Raw genomic sequence first — 20,862 nt, forward strand, 5'->3', positions numbered from 1 at the left:
CAACTACCAAAGTTTTCATACTGAAGCAAAGAAAGGAAACTGAAGACTGAAAACAGTTATAATGCAGAGATCTTTTTAAAATCTAAAGAATGTAGATTTTAAAAAATTACTCTGAAAATTAAAAACAGGACTTTGAATAATACAGAAAAACCCAACAAAGTGAATCAGTTAGTCTAAGTTCAATAATTAGACTCCATTCTCATAAAACACAGAATTAGAAATACTTACACAAAAATTGTTTTTTCTTTTCCAATGGTAATTCGTGAAATACTTCCCAGAACATTTTTATTGTAGGATGTTCTGCCCAATATTCTCCTTTGTATTCTGTATTCTAAAAACAGCATAAACTTCTATTAATATTAAGGGATATTAGTTTTATCTTGAATCTGACAACTGGCTTCCTTAGCACAGAAAATTAACACTATCCAAGAGTTTGAAACTCATGTAATTCAGTTAATTATTACTTCCTGGGTATTTTGCCACTTGGAACTATTAGTTCCAGAGGAAAGGGAAGAAAATATGTATGAATCTGCAGAAATGTCTCCCATGCTCCCAATTCAAAGAATATGATGTGATGGTAATATCATTTTCCAAAGTAAATATCTAAAGGATAAACCAAAATTAATGAAAGGCTAGTGGACATTCAAATTTAACACGGAATTAATTATCTGTAATAATCATGAAATATTCTTTCCCTATATCGAACACAAGTCATACAAATTATTTTGTATTATCCCATCTTCTCTTTAAAACATAAATGGTTCTAGGAGCAACACTAACAATTTTCTGTGGTAGTTTCCAAGAGGCCCAAGATCTCTGCCTCCTGCTATTCATGGCCATGTTTGTCTCCCCCCCCACCCCCCGGCCCCCAACACTGAATAGGCTTGACCTCATTAGGATAGTGCAGATGTGAGAATACATGACTTCTGAGGCTAGATCTTAAAAACTTGTATGGCTTTAGCTTTTTGATCACTCACCCCCAGGGGGAGCTAGCTGCCATTTCACGGAGACATTCAAACCACCCTACTCTCCTCCTCAAACTGAGATTCTGAGGCCTTTGGTCCACAGCCGTGTGAGTGCGCCATCTTGGAAGGGGAATACTATCTTTCAGCCATCTTCGGATGACTAAAAGCACCAGCTGGTACTTCGACTGCAACCTCATGAAAGATCTCCGAGTTTAAAATCACTGGACTAAACCACTTCTGAATTCCTGACCCACAGAAACTATGTGAGACAACAAATGTTCATCTTTAAGCCACTATGTTTTGGTGTAATTTGCAACAAAACAGCAAATATATTTCCCAAACACTCCTCCTTTCTTTGTTCATTGGATTAATTTTTACTTATCCTTTAGGTTCAGATTAAATGTCACCTAATTCATTCATTGGCTCATTAGATAAATATATAATGAGATTCAGTCAAAGTCGGGAGTCCTGGAGAAATTGCAGTGAACAAAGTTCTTACCTGGTAGAGATTCCCATTGAGTGAGAGGCTTTCCCTGTTTGTGTAGGTTTCGCCTTATGAATCATTCACTAAACTCTCTTCCTTTATATTCATCGCAGTTCAATTATTTAATGTCCAGCCTCCTTACCAGAGGAGAAAGACCATGTCTCAAGCTTATTTACTGCTGTCTTCCTAATCTCTTGCATAGTATTAGGCATCTAGTAGAGGCTCAGTAAAGATTTATTTTCAGGTTCTTGAATTTGGAGCTCTATTTGTAGCCATGATTATCTCAATGACTGAACTCAAGAAATCGACAACATATCTGCTATTAATTTACAAACAGATTTGGGGATAATGGCTTGAATTCTAGCAATCAGCTAAAGTATTAACTTGTTTGAATTGAAGATTATGAGTATCTTAGTGGGGAAATGAAAGGTGGTTGGCTAATTTTTTTTTACTTTTTTTAAACCACAAGATGGTACTGGGGAAATGTGCACAGTCCTGATGAAGAACATTTAAAGTCACAAATCATAATTAGTGAAATTATAATGAATCAGATCAGTGGGAGAAACTAAGTATACTAAGTATACTAAAATATACTTTAAAAAAGTGTCCTGTCTTACTGAATGAATGCTTCTATAACTTCAGACAAGGTTTTCAGTACTTGCTGAATGCCCTTCTAGGCTCTGGGAACACAGCAGTGAACAGACAAAAATCCTGACAGCAGTGAACAGAGAGACAAAAACCCCGCCGTTACAGTGCTTACACTGGAGTGGGGAGGAAGGAGCAGCAGACAGTAAAGACAAGTAGGTAAAATTTTATTTAGTCAAATTTAGAGAAGAAAACAGAGAAGGCAGATAGGGGGTATGTATGTGTGTATACATATGCAATTTTTAATGGGTTATTCAATGAAGATCTCTGAAAAGATATAAAGACATAAAGGAAGTGACAACAAGAAACATTTGAAATTATCAAGGTGAAGAGAATTCTAGGCACAGAAAACAGAAAGGCCACAGGACTAGAGTGTTCCTGGAGGGTTGTAGGCCCAGCGAAGAAGCCAATAAGGCTGAAGCAGAGTGAGAGGAGGAATGAAAGATGAGGCAAGAAGGATAAACTGTGTAGGATCTCAGGTGTGACAATTCTTAAAGTCATCTTTCTTCTCTTTAGCAAATTAATTTACCTCCCAAAAGAAATCTTCAATCTCTTTCCTGGAGGATTCAAGCCTGCCTACCAGCTTTCTGAGTACCAGCCTCAGTTCTACATGCTTTCCCAGATTCTAGAGCCTCTTTCCAGAGTTCTATTTTGCCAGACAGGAAAGGGGATGTGAGAGGTCTAGTAATTCCTTAAATTAGTTTTGAAGCAATTGTATTGCTTTCAGCCCAACCCTGTACCTCTGGTAACACAACGTGCTAATTCCCGTGCCTTTCACAAATTCTACAATGTGACAGGCTGCCTCTTGACAATCTAGTCCTCTGGAGGCTCAGAATTCAATTTTCTTTGTTCTAAGTCACTCATCCACCTATTTTCCATCTTCCAAAACTGTATTTTCTCTTGCTCACTGTATTTTGGGGGAGGGGGTTAGTCCTATGTTTAGTCCTTTACTGTAATTCTAATGAGATTCTGGGAGGGAGCAGAGAAAAATGTTTATTCCACTATTCTTAATCAGAAGTCCTATTCTTTTTTTAATTAAAAAATTTTTCCCTTACATTGTTACACAGTAAAATTGACATTTTTTTACGTGTGTACAGTTCTACAAGTTTTAAACAACACATACAGATAAACCACCACTACAGGCAGGACACTCAGCAACTCTGCCACCCTGAAGAACTCTCTCACGTTGCTCTCCGCAGTCACAGTCCCGCCTTCATCCCTAGCCCCTGTCCAACACAGTGCCTGGCTTTTCAACACTGTCATATAAATGGAATCATACAGTATATAATTTTCTGAGACTGACTTCTTTCACCCAGCATAAGGACTCAGAGACCTCTCAGGTGTTGAACGTATCAACAGTGCATCCAGTTTTAATGCACAATAGCATTATTTTTAAAAACTTATAGTCAAATACACATTACATGAACATGAATACCATCAATATCAGAGACACAACCATCAACAAATTGTTTTCCTTTTGCTTTTCCATCTAAACAATATCATAGATTTGTTTTCCCCTACCTTTTCCAACTCCTTCCAATCATAATTTGTGTTTCCAATAACCATTGCTTGTAGTTCATTAGGCTGAAAGAGCTGAAGGACTTTTCCTCCACAGACCTTATGAAAGCCCGCATGAAAAGCATCAAATAAGGAAGCCACTGATTTATTGAATATGTAATCCACATAAGCATCAACAAACTCTTGTCTAGAAATGAAAAAGCACACAGGCAGAAAATATAAAAAATTTTTTTATAGAGAATACATATTACAGTCTTATTAAACCTCTGAGTGTTAACTGTACTTTTTGCCATTTAAGTACAAAACCGAGAAAGTATGAGTAGGATTCAAGGGACAAAATCTTAATGAAGAAGTCTATTATTCTTTCTATATAAAAATCTGGTACATCTAGGAGGCATGTAGACAACCTCTCATTCACAGCCATTCTTAGCTTACTTCTAAGTGAAAGATGTCCTAATGGGAAGAATGATGATGCAAACGGCTGTCAAAAATATTTTTAAATTATTCACAAATTATTGAGAATGTGTATGTATCACTCTGATCCATCCCTAAAAAGTATAAAGTTAAAAAATAATAGGGGATTTTTTAAAAAGAGAGAGAGCACTTTGGGATTCGGACCGTTTCACAGATTGTACTTGTACAGTCTGCTTTTCCTTGGGTTTCAAAGGAATCTGATGAAGCAATTTATTTAAAAACCCAAGAGGGGCATTTAGTATTCTTTCAGGATAACCATTAAAGACTACAAGTGAAGTTTCTTTTCAAGTGTATGTGTACATACATATAAATACACATACAGATGAACACTTCTGATGCTTTCCTCCCTGTTATGATACAAAAGGAAACAGTCATGAAAAAAGAAAACCCTTTACTCAGTAATTAGAATACAGTTTTACTCCCATTTGTTCTGCTGGCCACAAACACTTTATGCAGCTATCTGGTTAAACCAATCAACAGAATGGGTGCTAAAGGATTTCAATATTTTACACTCTTGTTATCCAAATTAAAAAGGATGATTCTATAAATGCAAATACTGGTAAATTTAGTCATCTACAGATAATCACTTTAGCAAATTTTAAAATAATTCCAAATTCACTTTACAAAGAGAAAAAAAAAGGTTAAAGGGGGCCATTATAAAATAAAATTGGTGGCCCTAAGGAAAAATCAATAGCATATGCTTATCAGCATAAGGTTCTTATAAGAAGAAACAGGTAATTTCATAAGGCATAATTTTATAACTCAACTATTAGTCAAATTTATACTACTAATAGTTAAGTCTCCTAAGTACAAAAGGCTAAATTGTTTTTATGTGCTAACATTTTTGCATTCCACACTTTCATTATGCAACTAGGACTGGTGGTAAAAGATCAAAATTCTTTAAATTACTTCTAAACTAAATAATCTATGTGAAATAATATTTGTTAGAAACTTGAAGAATTACTGCAACAATAGGAACTTGAAAAGCTGAAAAAAATCTTTCTATATCATAGTCAAAGCTTTTCAAAACCAAGATTTTTTTTAAAAAGTAGAAAGACCTAAAATTTTTCCACATTAAAAAGTTTTATTTTTACCAAAGAAATAACATACATTTTAAAATGGCAAATAGTAATAGTCCTAACAGCCAACATTTACTGAGCACATACATGTGCTAGGTACTATTCTAAGCATTTTTAAATTATGGCCACATTTAATCCTCAAAATAACCCCATGAAGTAGGTATAATATATCATCTCACCTTACAGAAAAAGAGACTGAGGCATGTAGACACCAACATATTAACCTAAAGTTACACAGCTTCTAAATAACAGAATCAGGATTATAATCATCTGGATCAAGTCTCTGGCAATTTGAAGAAAACTATTTGTTAACTCTGTCTGTCACTCCTTCTGGTATTTACCTTCAAACTTCAACAACAGAGTTCTGTTATTCCTTGAACTACCTTGATCTACAATTATAAAAATTATCTGATGAACTGAATACTGAATATTGGGTTAAATATTCATTGTTAATATTTTTAAATACTAAGTTAGGGAGTGTTTTACAATTACTTTTCTAAAGAAGAATTTTTGTGTCCCTCAGGTTGCTATCTCAACTCCAACTTCAACAGAAATGTCAATCTGCTTTAGATTCATTCAAATATACTAGGTTGCATTTTTTTCCTGAAGACATTCCTCCTGGAGCCCTCCATCTTCCTTATCTAACGCAGATTGATAGTTATTTCTAAATCTTGTACACACCACTGTTTCTCTTTGCCTCTCATTTTTTTTTGATCCCTTTTCCCTCATTCGTGGTTCAATTCCTTGTTTTGGTAGGACATATCCTCTAGTAACTTCTTGAGAAAATTGCACTGGAAGTAAATTCTCTGAGACTCTGCATATATAAAAATATTTTTACATACCACATACTTGTATGTATGAATGTGAGAGTTGGACTATAAAGAAAGCTGAGCACCAAAGAATTGATGATTTTGAACTGTGGTGTTGGAGAAGACTCTTGAGAGTCCCTTCGACTGCAAGGAGATCCAACCAGTCCATCCTAAAGGAAATCAGTCCTGAATGTTCACTGGAAGGACGGATGTTGAAGCTGAAACTCCAATACTTTGGCCACCTGATGCGGAGAGCTGACTCATTTGAAAAGACCCTGATGCTGGGAAAGACTGAGGGCAGGAGGAGAACGGGACGACAGAAGATGAGATGGTTGGATGGCATCACGGACTCAATGGACATGAGTATGAGTAAACTCCAGGAGTTGGTGACGGACAGGGAGGCCTGGTGTGCTGCAGTCCATGGGGTCGCAAAGAGTCGGACACGACTGAGCAACTGAAAGGAACTGAACCACATACTTGGTTCACATAGTTTCAATATAGAACTCTGTTTTAAATAATTTTCTCCCAGAATGTTGATCTCCTAACTTCAGTGTTAATCTTTATAAATCTGATATTATTTTGATTCTTAATTCTTTGTGTATGGTCTATTTTTTTTTTCCCCTGGAAGGTTTCAGGGTTCGTTTTTTTTCAGGTGGTGAAATTTTGTGTAATTTTGCTTTGTATCATGTTTTTTTTCAGTTTCCATGCTGTCATTCTTAAAAGGCATGTCATTCAGTCTGGAAATTTTCGGGGGTACCATTTGACAAATTTCATTCATTTCATTTCTTCCAATGAAATTTTTTCAGTTTTTAATATTATCCTCATGGATGCTACTCTTACCAGTTTGAGGATACGGCTTTCAATTTTTATTGACGTTTCTTCATCCTGCACGGTTTCTGTTTCTCTGGCATTCTGTTTTACCATTTTGGTCTTTTCTGAAATGTCTACTGATCTTTCATTATTCATTTACATTTAAAAGTTAGGCAGTTTTCCCGGAGAAGAATCTTCCAATACACAGTGTCAAGGAGGAGAGAGCTGTAGACTTGCACTTAATCTTTGTGTTTTCACTTCAGTGCTTTGCCTAACTGTCCTCAAATCCACAGTTCCTTTAGTTTGATCGGTAAATTTCCAGTCTGCCCAGCTGGAGAGGAAAAGTTGCTAGGCCACATGTGCACTATGGGAAATAGATCTCTAACTGCTTCTTATAACAGCCAATCTCTGTTTCCAGTTTCCCCTTAAACTCCATACACTTTTTAACCTATTTTTTTATTCTCAATGCCTGAACTATTGTTCTGCAATATGAACTGTCTGCCTTCATGGCTCCTAGTCCATCTCGAGCTGCAGCTTCTTCTGGCTGGCTGAAGTTAGGTACCACTGGTTTCTAGCTTCCAAAAATGTGTCTGTTGTCTCCTCTTCCTTCTCTTTGTTCCTGTTGATAATGATCTTTTTGTCCCTTTATTAATGTCTTACCAGGAGCAAAAGGAAGATTGATTACGTCCTTAGCATTCAAAGAGTAAATTTATCTGAGTAAAAACTTAAGACTGTGACATATTTCTAAATACAGAAGAAAACGCCTACTGAATCTTATTACTACCACTGATGCTGCTATAAGTCACTTACCGATTTTGTTTGTTAACAGCTGTGTCTGCACCATTTAGAACCAGTTCTTTCACTTCTGTTGCACCAAAGTTTTCAACTGTGATCTATTAATTTAAATTTTTAAAAAAAGTCAATGTCAGACTCAAAACTTATTATTTTAATAACCTATTATAATCTACCTTTCTCTCATTAAATATAAGAAATAATAAGTTTGAGGTAAAATTCTGGTAGCGTAAGCTTATTTGTGAATTCTGCACGAAGACACAACTAGAAATTTTCATCTTCTCTAGCAGTTTGAAATCCTACCTTGACTAATTACAAATTAGTAAGGTTTTGGTTTGTTAATAACAGGAAATTGAGTAATTATCCCATGTAAAACTTCAGAAGGGTCACTATAGCAGTAAAATATTAGGAAGGATGTTTTCCTTGGACAAGTAATAGACTCCAAGTCAGAATGCATTCAACTCTGGAACAGCTATGCATTCTTCCCACATGACAGTTGCCACTCTGGTATTCCTTCTTGTTGCATTCTTAACTACAGGTGGTTCTTCCAGTTTACCATTAATTTGGTTTATGAAGAGTCATTTACTTTGAAATTTCTTATTTCCCTTACTAGTGTGCTCATTTTCCTACACAGGTTATCATTCCCTCCTTTGCATCTTTCCTCTTCCTATTCCCTCTTTTTTTGGGAATATTACTCTCTTCTATTAACATTTTTTTTAGTACCTGTTTATAAAACACTATACTAGGAGTGGGATGATAAAAGATGAATAAATCCCTGCTCTGGAATGTGCTACCCAATAAAGAAGGAGAAATGTGATATGTAAACAACTCATTATTATAGTAAAATAAATGCTATAATAGAGACGAACAAAATACTATCAGACCATGGAAGAAAGAAAGCTTACTTCTAACAGAGAAAGTATAAGAAACCTTGAGGAAGAAATGTCATTTGAAAAGCATCTAAAAGAATGAGTAAGGCTCTGAAAGATTAGGAGAGGAGAGAATCTCTGACTAAGGACAGGAATTGAACAAAAGGAGAAACAGACCTAATATCAAAAAAATGCATGCCCCTAAAAAACAGGGAAGCTGAGGCATATAAAAGAATACTGTGAGACATGACAAAACTTAGTATGAATGGAAGGATACAATGGAAGTTAGAAAGCCAGATTACAAATGATTTGAAGTCCACTCTAAAGCTATTATTCTGTAAGTAGCAAAGAGCCGCTGAGTATGTCTGGGAAAGAAACGACAGTGGGAAGGAATGTCTGAATTACTATAGCTCTTACCAAACATTCACAAACTTAATGACTGATCAATTAAATTGCTTAGAATTCAATGCTTCTGTCAATTGAGATGATCAGTAAAGATCCAAAGAAAACTGACAGGGTTATTAAGTGCGTCAACTGAAAAGAAGAACTAAACTTTCATAGTAAATATGAATTCAAGGAGGACTTTTTCTTGAAAAAAGTTAAACATTACTAAAAGAAATTAACCTATTTCCCTTTAAACCTATCAAATTTCTTATAACTGCACTATGTGCCAATTCTTAAAATGACCAAAGAATGGACAAACATTTTTGAGGGGGCACACAGTTTTTTTGGCAAACTGTATGATACAAGAATATGGCATCTTTTGTCAGCTTTGACTATAAAAACACAAAGAGGACAGTTTCAGGGTATGGGGGGCGAGGGGAGGAGGGCACATGAAGTTTTTGATAATAGACAGGAAAAAAGAAAAACTGAAGGTTTTTACCATTTTCCCAAGAGTCTAATTTATAGTATTCAAACAGTTACTTCTGAAGTGCCTTATCATAATCCTTGCTGATTTTTCTCTCCTTTAATTATCAACTAGTCTACTTCTGCCAGATCCTCATTTATCAATGTTTCTGCATAAAGACTAGATGATTTATTGAACATCCCTCTCACTGAATTAAATTCTACATCTTTTTTAAGATTTGTAATTTCATTTTCCAAATAATATTTCAATGTATTTCCATTTATATTGCATTGCATCCAAGAGTTAAGACAAAATTCACAAGGATGAATGTTAGTATAAAAGGGATGTCTAAGTGGGAATTAATATTTTAGATGGCAAATTCATTAGTGAATATTCTCACATTACAATAACCTTTGCTTCTCTATTCTTGTGATTGCAGACTCAAAAAATGAACACTTGTATAAAGAGGACCCCTTGTATCTGTAAAGATCTTTAGTATAATGTTAAACAACACAGGCTTATCCAGTCACAGAGCTGGATACAAATACTATCTCTGAAATGCGACAACTGTTTTCAGTTTTCTCATCTGTAAAATAAGGATAATAATACCAATCTCTTGGGATTATGAGGATTAAATGAAATAATGCATGTGACTAGCATATAGTTAATGCTCAATAAATGTTAGCTAAAGGGTTCTTTAAGAATTCCATTCATCAAGATAAAAACCATAAGGCATAGCTGATAAATAAAAGGGATTATGAACAATCAAGCTACTACTCTATGTCTTTCCATCTTACCGTAAAATTAAGACAAAATGTCTCTTCAACATCATCCTCGGGATAGTCCAGTAACTGTTGCATGCTTCTGAAAAACAATATGTATGTTGCTCTGAAGTAAAATATAATTGCGTATTTTGACTAGTTTGCCTATGACTAGGTATATATTTCTCACTCATTCTTGGTCAAATCCTTTTGCTAATTTGTACTTTTATGTTTGTTTCAGAATGGTGGTTGTACAAGGAAATCTATAAACAATGTTGAAGAAAAAAATAACTAAGATTTTCATCTCTTCCTTTGAACACAAAGGCCACGTATCCACCCATTTTCAATACTTGTTCTTACATGTAAGTTTTAGGGCTTCCCTGGTGACTGAGATGGTGAAGAATCTGCCTGCAATGCAGGAGACCCAGGTTCAATCCCTCGGTCATGAAGACCCCCTAAAATGGCAACCCATTCCAGGATTCTTGCCTGAATAATCCCATGGACAGAGGAGCCTGGTGGGCTGCAGTCCATGGGCTTACAAAGAGTTGAACACAACTGAGTGACTGGCAAATTTATAAACAATGCTGAAGAGAAAAAAATTAAGGTTTTTACCTCTTCCTTTGAATACAAAGGCCATGTATGCACCCATTTTCAATACTTTTTCTTACATATAATTTTTTATTCCATTTAATGTAATAAAAAGAAACTACATATTCTACCTAGGAATGAAGGCGATTAGAAGTAAAAGTCCAAATAAATTATTTAACTACATTCAGGAAACATTACCTTCCTAAATTTATTATCTGATATTCACAAAGTATTGTTAAACTAAAAATTTAGCACATGACTTTATACATATAACTCTTTCAGTAGAAAATTCTCACAATGGCTTTTTCCTTTATTAGAAGGGCTATTAGTTTATTTTGGAAATTCAACAAGAACAACAGAAACGTAATTATTCCTAAAAACAAAACTTCTATACCTCCCCCATTTCCTATTTTCTAAACCCCATTCTTGCCACTTTTTACAACTAACCTCCCAACATCAGGGACCAGTTCTTTCAAATCTTCCAGGGATGGCTTCTTTTTCAGCAGTTTTTTATATAAAGCCAAAGGAAAATGGAGGTCCACAATAGTAAAATTATAAATTGCTAATCCACAGATAACACCAATCAAGTGGAATAAATCACTGTCTTCAAATGTCTGAAAATACAGAAAAAAATTAATGAATAACAAGAAAAAAGTTCATTCTCATTCCTATCTCCCTGGGGCAATATAATTGTTAGTATTTTTGCACATTTTCATTCAATGTACTTTCTAGGAGAGACAAAATTAAAATCTAGTTGAGATGATACTATATATATAATTTCACAACTAACTATACCCCCAGAAATATAATCATTTTCATATCACTAAGCATATTTTTTTTCCAAAAAGCCAATTTTATTTTATTTTATTTTTTTTAAGCATTATATTAATAAATGACTACTAGAACCTTTTTCTGATTTAAAAAACTATACACATTCAAAATTTGAAAAATAAAAAGCTTATGGAAGAAACTGAATTAAACACCTGTAACTCAATCACTTAGAAACACCCGGGACAATGATTTTAAAAGTTTTTAATGTATTTCCGTCTACTATAAGTTCAGAAAAATAATATAAAACATATTCAAGGTTTTCTCATTTTTCTAATTACAACACAAGTATTTTCTTATGTCATTAGTCTTCCAGAACATGATTTTTTAATGGCTGCATATTAATCACATAAAAGTATCATGGCTTGCTAAATTAGCTATTAAGGCTTGCTAAATTAGCTATTAATAACTATAGTTGGACATCTAGATGATTAAAATATTAAAAACAATGCTTGTTTCCTTCAGTAATCTTTAAAGAATTAAAGATTTAATAATTTTTAAAGAATTAATATATGGTCACAGGAAATTCTGTGACCATGTAATTAACAGCAAGAAAATTTTAAATTAGATCTGGGGCTCCAGGCACAGTTCATTCACTATCGAGTCTCAGTGTTCTCAAGACAAAAGCTGTATTAATCTCATAAGGTTATTGTGAGGATTAAGTGGAATAATATACGTAAAATGCTTTTAGCATAGTTCTTACAGCCACAGTAAAGGTTCAATAAATATTCTAATTAGTTAGTAATTTTCAAAATAAGATGGGTATCTTTTTTGCATATATGTATATGTATATGTATATGTACTGGTCCATAGTTTGGAATATTTCCATAGAAGAAATTCTGCTTTGCAAGGAAGAATTTCAAAGTCAAAGGAATGCTAAGCAGACCATAAAAACTCTTTTCCTCCACCACTGTTCTAGCTTATACTGCCACTGTAGTCCAGGAAAATGACCTTTCCACATTTTCATCTAAATACACACATAAAATATATTTGAGTTAAAAAATGACAAGTTGTTTCACTGTACATTTTTGACTACTAGTGATACTAAAAATTATAGATTTGTGTGTGCTTTTGAAAAGTCTTTTTGTGTACTTGGCCCATTTATCTTTTAGGGGCTAGTGTTTTCTTATATGTTTATATTTGAATACATCATATGTTAGGGTTATTACCCTGTGTCATATTCAGTACATACATGACTGTTATGTTTTGTTATCTCATATTTTTCATTGGTCAGATTTATCTTTTTCTTCTGTGATGTCCCTACATTGTATCGAAGTTCAAAAAGTCCTTAAATAGGGCAGACTGAATATGTGTTAATATCTCTTCTTCCAGAAATCCCTCTAGATGAGAATACAGGAATAAATGGCATAAATTCACAAGAAAAAAGAATAGGGAAGAATTTCAACAGCACAAAAGAGATCTCATTATCTCAAAATATGAAAAATAAATCGCTGGTTTGATTTGGTAAAGCAGAAGAAACGGAAACAGTAGCTTGTAGAGAAAGCCAGTAAAAAAACACAAGCTCATCTACGCCGTAGGCTCAGAACCGACAGGGCCAGTCTCTCCCTGTGAAGTCAGAGCACTCCGGCAGCTCAGCCAGTAAAACCTAACTCTGAGAGTCAAGTATCAGAGAGGGGTTGAAAACAGGATGGTTGACGGGAGAGGCCTTTGACTTTCTAGAAAGGATGAATCAAAGCAGCTCTGGAATCTGAGACAACTGATGCTTGGGGTCCTGCTTCAAAAACAAAGGGATCAAATGGAAGTCTACACAGTGAACAACAGGAATCCTAGCTTCCCTTTCCAGTGTCTAGAACACTACTACTAGAACATTGTAGCCAGGGCTACAACCTTCCCTGTAAACACAAACAGTAAAAAACTTAAACATGCTGACATATGCAGGTTCATTCTTGAAAGACCCCTACCTAATCAATTTACGAGTGGGGTCCATAAACATAAATGTGCATATGCCCATACACAAAAGTATCTAGGTAGCATTTCAGTGTCACATAAACATAAATGTGCATATGCCCATACACAAAAGTATCTAGGTAGCATTTCAGTGTCACATTCTAAAATAATAAACAGCCAAGAATTATAAGGAAAAGACAAAAGAGACAAACACAAGAAAACTGGATGAATAAGAAACAAAACCAATAAATGATGAATTTTAAATGGTTACATTTTAAAAGAATAAAGTCATAAAATAAACCTTTACAGGACATAATGGAATGAAACTAGAAATCAACATCAGAAGGAAATATGGAAAATTAACAGAGATGTGGAGATTAAATAACACACTTTTAAAAAACCCATTAGTCAAAGAAGGTACCACCACAAGGGCAATCAGAGAATACTTGGACTCCTAAAAATGAAAACACATCATCAAAAAACTTATGGAAGACAGGGAAAGCAGTGTTCAAAAACAAATTTTTATAGTTGTAAGCATCTAAATTTAAAAAGAAACAATACCTCAAATAAATAACTTTATATCCTAAGGAACTACAAAAACAAGAGTAAACCAAACTCAATCCTAGCAGACGAGGAAAATAATAAAGGTTAAAGTGGAGATCAACAAAATTAACAAACCTCTACTAGAGTGACCAAGAAAAAAACAGAGAAAACTTACGAGATTCAGGACTGAAAATGTGGACATTACTACTGACTTTACTTAAAAAAAAAAAAAGGATTATAAGACAATAATGAGTAATTAGGCCACAACTATGAATAACTGAATGCCACCAAAATAGATAATATAGATGAAATGGATAAATTCCTACAAACACACAAACTTACATAAGAAGAATTAGAAAACCTAAAGAAACTTGTAACAAGAGATTGAACCATCAATCAAACACCTTCCAACAAAAGCCTGAGACCAGATTCTACCAAACATTTAGAAGAATTAACATCTATCAATCTCAAAGTCTTAGAAAAGGAAGAGAAGCAAACAGTTCTTAACCTCATTCTATGAGGTTAGGGATACCATGATAACAAAGCCAGACATAGACATCTCTCACACACACACACCCCCCCAAAGAAAACCATAAAGCAGTATTTGTAATAATAACAGAATAATTGTCAACAGAATACTAGCAAACTGAATCCAGTAGCATATAAAAAGAATTACACACCATGACCAAGTCCAGGAATGCAAGGTGGTTGAACATAAGAAAATCAACCAATGTAATACATCACATAATGGAATGAAGGAAAGAAACCACAAGATCACCTCAACTGATGCAGAAAAAAAAAAAAAAATCTGAAAAATAAACGACCCAATCAAAAAGTGGGCCAAAGAACTAAACAGACATTTCTCCAAAGAAGACATACAGATGGCTAACAAACACATGAAAAGATGCTCAACATCACTCATTATGAGAGAAATGCAAATCAAAACCACAATGAGGTACCATTTTACGCCAGTCAGAATGACTGCTATCCGAAAGTCTACAAGCAATAAATGCTGGAGAGGGTGTGGAGAAAAGGGAACCCTCTTACACTGTTGGTGGGAATGCAAACTAGTACAGCCGCTATAGAGAACAGTGTGGAGATTCCTTAAGAAACTGGAAATAGAACTGCCATATGACCCAGCAATCCCACTCCTGGGCATCCACTCTGAGGAAACCACAACTGAAAGAGACACGTGCACCCCAATGTTCATCGCAGCACTGTTTATAATAGCCAGGACATGGAAGCAACCTAGATGTCCATCAGCAGACGTATGGATAAGGAAGCTGTGGTACATATACACAATGGAATATTACTCAGCCATTAAAAAGAATACATTCGAATCAGGTTCTAATAAGGTAGATGAAACTGGAGCCTATTATACAGAGTAAAGTAAGCCAGAAAGATAAACACCAATACAGTATACTAACAGATATGGAATTTAGAAAGATGGTAACGATAACCCTGTATGCGAGACAGCAAGAGACAGAGATATAAAGAACAGACTTTTGGACTCTGTGGGAGAGGGTGAGGGCGGGATGATATGGAAGAATAACATTGAAACATGTAAATTATCATGTGTGAAATGAATTGCCAATCCAGGTTCTGTTTCTTTTTCTTATCTAATGGCCCTGCCTAGAACTTCCAATGTTTTCAAATGCAAATAGTGAGAGTGGACACGCTTCTCAATTTTTCTTGATCTGAGTGGAATGTGACCTGTGGACTTTCATAAACCCCCTGAGTCATGTTAAGGAAATTCACTTATATGCCTAGTTTGTTGAGTTTATTTATCATGAACGGGTGTTAGATTTTTTTTTTTCAGTTTTATTTATTAACTTTTTAACTTTACAATATTGTATTGGTTTTGCTATACATTGACATGAATCTGCCATGGGTGTACATGTGTTCCCCCCTCCCACGTCCCTCCCCATCCCATTCCTCAGGGTCATCCTAGCACATCAGCCCCGAGCACCCTTTATCATGCATTGAACCTGGATTAAGAAAACAATTCCAGTTACAGCAGCATCAAAAAGAACAAAATAATTAGAAATAAATTTAACCACGGAAGTGTAAGACTTGTACACTGAAAACTACAAAATGGTGCTGAAAGAAATTAAAAGACCTAAATAACTGGAAAGATATCCCATGTCCATAGACTAGAAGATAATACTCCCCAAACTGATGTACAGATTCAATGTATTCTCTATCAAAATCTCAATGGTCTTTTTTTTTTTTTTTTTGCAGAAATGGAAAGCTAACTGTAAAATTCATATAGAATTGCAAAGGATTCCTAATAGTCAAAAGAATCTTGAATACGAAGAAGAAAGTAGGAGGACTCAATGTGTGAGCAATTTGAAAATCTACAAAGCTATAGTAAACTTAAGACAGTGTAGTACTAGCATAAGAACAGACATATACATCATTTGAATAAAATTGAGAGTCCAGAAATAAATCCATATAATGATAGACAATTAATTTTCAACAAGGATGCCAAGACTATTCAATGGGGAAATATTAGTCTCTTTAATAATGGTGAGACAACCAGGTATTAACATACAAAGAATGAAGTTGCATTCTTACCTCAAACCATAGTCAAATGAACTCATGATCTATCAAAGACCTAAATATAACAGCAAAAACTATAAAACTCTTATAAGAAAACTCAGGGGTAAATCTTCATGGCCTTGAATTTGTACATGGTTTCTGAATTGTAACACCAAAAAGCACAAGCAACAATACATGAAACAGATCCAGAAAAGACTTCACCAGTATTTAAAACTTTTGATACCAAAGGACATGATCAAGAAAGTGAAAAGTTAATTCACATAGTGGGAGAGAGTATTTGTAAATCATATATTTCTCAAAGATCCAGTATCCAGAATACATAAAAGAACTCTTAAAATAGCCACAACAATAAAAATCCAACTTAAAAATGACATTTTGCTAAAGAAGGTATACAAATGGCCAAATACATCATTAGTCAGCAGGGGATGCAAACTGAATCACAATGAGATACCACTTCAAACCCACCACAGTAAGAATAAATAAATACATGCATAAAATACATTTTTTAATATATGTTTTAAAAAAAGAAAGTAGCAAAGGTTGAAACTGGAATTCTCATATATTCCTAATGGAAATGTAAAATGGTTCAGCCATTGTGGAAAACAATCTGGTGGTTCCTCAAAAAGTCAAACAGAATTATCACATCACCTAACAATTCCACTCATAAGTACATATCCAAAATAATTGCAAACAATAACTTGCACACAAGTTTTCATACTAGTACTATTCAAGAGTATTTCACCAAAAGAGGTAAACAACCCAAAATGTCCATCAACTAAGGAACAAAAAAAACGGATGTGGTATAGCTATGCAACAGAGTATCATTCAGCTGCAAAAGGGAATAAAGTACGAACACATGACACAAGTGGATGAGCCTTGGAAACTTTATCCTAAATGAGAGAAGTCAGATACCAAAGGCCATTAAATTATACGGTTTCCATTAACAGCAAATATCAAGAACAGACAAACCCATGGAAGTAAGACAGTAAAGCAGTGATTGTCTGAGGCTGAAGGGATGCAGGGAGAAACTGCTTATGTCTACAAGCTTCATTTTGAGGTGATGAAATAGAACTAGATAGTGGTGAGGGCTGCACAACACTGTCAATGTACTAAATGCCCCTGAACTGTGTATTTAAAAAATTCTTAAAGGAAGAACTTAGTTATGTAAATTTTACCTCATTAAAAAATAATATTAAATTAAAAAGAACATACAGCCCTCTGCATTCCTCCCTCCTTCCTACACCTTCTCTGAGGCGGTGATCCAGTATGTCTGGGGGCTGAGCTTTTAGCCAAGGTAGCCAGCAGACTAGCTCCTTACTGTGAAGTTTTTCACTAGTGACTTAAGTGAAAAGGAGAAGGCCAAAGTAAACTCTGTAGTGTTTGTACAGAATTAGAGGTATCAGTATCATCTCATGGTTTTACATGTGTGTATATGTACATGTATACATAAATATCCAGAATATGTTGAAAGCCAGGAGATATGTGCCATGTGACATACATACATATAGTTCATAGTTTTGTCTGCTGTGAGACTCTGAAAGCAATGATCCTTGGTACCAATGAGTACACTTAGCATCCACAATTGTATTTCTAAATACCATTTTATACTTAAAGAAGTCAGGGTCCTTAGAAGAAATGGCTAGTGTCAGGACTAGGGTATGGAAAACAGAAAACCAGCATGGAACATTTTCTGTACCAAACTGTATACCAAAAGTAAAGAATAATGAAAGAAAAATGGGGACATGTCAAAAGTACACTAAGAAGGAGTCGGCTCTATGGGGCTCCTATTGTCCAAATCAAGATATAACTGAAAAGGTAAGAGAGATCCACTCCCTTGGGTTATTATTTCACTCTTTCTCCTTTCTCCTTCAAGATTCCAACAACCTTCCCCGTACTCTAACCTTTTAACAAACATGCATCTTATTTCACCGTGAAGTAGAAATAACTCTAAGTGAACTTTCACAACCTCCCACCATCAAATCTAACCAAGAGATTTGTATTTACATATACGTTTGGCTTTGCCTCATGATATTAGTGATCTGTGTCTAACACAGGCCAATCTCCACTAGGAAACCCAACTCTATCCTTTCTTCACAACTCAAGGACTCTGCTCCTGCAGTTGATAACCCCTCTCGCATGACTGATTTTCTACTTTCCAAGTAATTAATCACAACAACAAGCAAACATGTTTCAATTTCTCTTGTAAATAAAGTACCCTTTCTTGATGGAGGAAAAAATATGTATAGTATACCATTTCTTTAAAAAAAAATACTACTTATTTTAAAATACTTTAAGACTCCCAAGAAATTACAGAAATAGTACAGTATATATTGTACCCTTTACTCAGATTTCCCCAATGATAACAGTGTAAATAACCATAGTTAAAACCAAGAACCTGACACTGGTACTTATATTTATTTTTTCAAAAAAGGATAAACCATAACATTTCTTTTCAAAAAATACCTTTAAGAAGAGGGAGGAAATACAGTGGAGAGGATAGAAACAAAAGCTAGACTTCTTTTAGATACCTTATTTTGTAGACTTGACTTTGGAACTATATAAATATTTCATATAATTATAAAACTAAATTAAATTTAAATAAGCAATCCCTGAAAATCAAAATTAAATTCTACAAGTTAACCTAAGTATGCATCCACTTGATATAATGATATAGAGTGTACCAATTTCAAGTGATATCAAAATAGTTATTTGATTGCTTCTCTCCTAGGGTATACTCAATGGGCAAAAAACCCAGAAAATACTTAAAACAAAACAGAACTACAGTTGACCCTTGAACATCTCAGGGGTTAGGAACGCTGATCCCCTGTGCAGTCAAAAACTTGAGTATAATCTTCTAGTTGGTCTTCCATCTGCAGATTCAACCAACTGAGGATAGTGTAGAATCACAGTATATATTTGTTGAAAAGAATCTGCATATAAGTGAAAATACACAGTTCAAATCTCTATTGTTCAAGGGTCAACTGTATTTTCAGTTATCATAATACTGGTTGAAAGGCTGATATTGTTAGGCAGTAATGTACAAGTCTGGAACATTTTATCATACCAAGTACACCAGGGAGCAAGGACATTACTTAAAAAAGTATTAGTGCTGAGACACTCCGTCGTGTCTAACTCTCTGTGACCTCATGGACTGCAGTAGACCACCAGACTTCTCTGTCCATGGGATTATTGCAGGAAGAATACTGGAGTGGAGTGTCATTCACTCCAGGGGATCTTCCCAACCTAGGGACTGAACCCATGTCTCTTATGTCTCCTACATTGGCACGAGAATTCTTTACCCCTGGTACCACCTGGGAAGCCTGAGTATTATTATCTGGGAAGCAGAGTATAAAGACTGTATCAAAAGGACTCAGGTGCCAAGTTGAAGAGCTCTCCTGACAAAAACGGGATAATATCTGTAAAGATAGTAACTGCAATGGACTGAAGGGCTTCCCTAGTGGCTCAGCAGGAAAGAATCCACCGGAGATGCGAGAGACGTAGGTTTGATCCCTGGGTTGGGAAGACCTCCTGGAGTAGGGCATGGCAACCCACTCCAGTATTCTCGCTAGAATAATCCCACAGACAGAGAAGCCTGTTGGGCAATGAATGGTCTGTGGAGTTGCAAAGAGTTGGACACAACTGAAGCGACTGAGCACAGCATAGAGCAACGGACTGAAAAACATCAAATATGTTTAAGCCATGAATACACAATAGGATCTGAAAACAAAACCAAGAGACGAGCTGTCACCCCTGGAGTATGCTAATGAACAGATTCATTCTTTTGAAAAATAAGTAACTACAGAGAGAGAATGTAAAAGATCCCATATGAACTGTATTATTAAGGATCAAATAGTAGATGAGGAAATTTCCTTACAAGTATTTAAGCTACAAAAATGAAAAAGAAATGTCAGAATTAAGAGTAGCATCATTTTGCAACCCCTAATACATTAACTAGTCTAGGCACTGATCATCATGACTGCTAATGTCACAAAGGACAGTCTCCTGGAAGAAACGACTAAATAATACATCAAGGTTTTTATAACAAATAGTACATAATTTAAATTTCTTTCAACTCAAGAGTTCTACAAACTGAACCACCCATTTCACTTAGTTTCTAAATTAGGGGCCAGCAAACTTTTTCTGTAAAGGGGCAGATAGTAAATATTTTAGGTTTGTTGGCCACAGGGGCTCTGTCATAACTACTCAACTCTGCCTCTGCCAGTTTTAGCTAGAAAGTGGAGGGCTGCTCAGTGGTAAAGAATCTACCTGCCAATGCAGGAGACACAGGAGACGTGGGTTTGATCCCTGGGTTGGGAAGATTCCCTAGAAAAGGAAATGGTAATCCACTCCAGTATTCCTGCCTGGAAAAACCCATGGACA

The 20,862-nt window shown here is 35.1% G+C and overlaps 1 protein-coding gene across 6 annotated transcripts in view; it reads right to left on the minus strand.

Annotated features, from left to right (window-relative positions):
- The window catches only part of HERC4 (HECT and RLD domain containing E3 ubiquitin protein ligase 4), a 126,282-nt gene that overhangs the window by 1,184 nt on the left and 104,236 nt on the right, over positions 1-20,862 (minus strand). For 5 of the 6 annotated variants that reach the window (XM_043927061.1, XM_043927060.1, XM_043927064.1 and 2 more), the window contains 5 exons: positions 11,089-11,255; positions 10,090-10,156; positions 7,595-7,677; positions 3,616-3,799; positions 229-331 (listed from right to left, as the gene is read on the minus strand). In XM_043927061.1, coding sequence (XP_043782996.1) covers positions 229-331; positions 3,616-3,799; positions 7,595-7,677; positions 10,090-10,156; positions 11,089-11,255 — 604 coding nt within the window. Of the gene's footprint in view, positions 1-228; positions 332-3,615; positions 3,800-7,594; positions 7,678-10,089; positions 10,157-11,088; positions 11,256-20,862 lie in introns of those variants that run through there. The other variant, XM_043927065.1, reaches the window with a different exon arrangement.

This window comes from Cervus elaphus, chromosome 15 (genome assembly GCF_910594005.1).
Source record: "Cervus elaphus chromosome 15, mCerEla1.1, whole genome shotgun sequence".
NCBI classification, from domain to species: domain Eukaryota; kingdom Metazoa; phylum Chordata; class Mammalia; order Artiodactyla; family Cervidae; genus Cervus; species Cervus elaphus.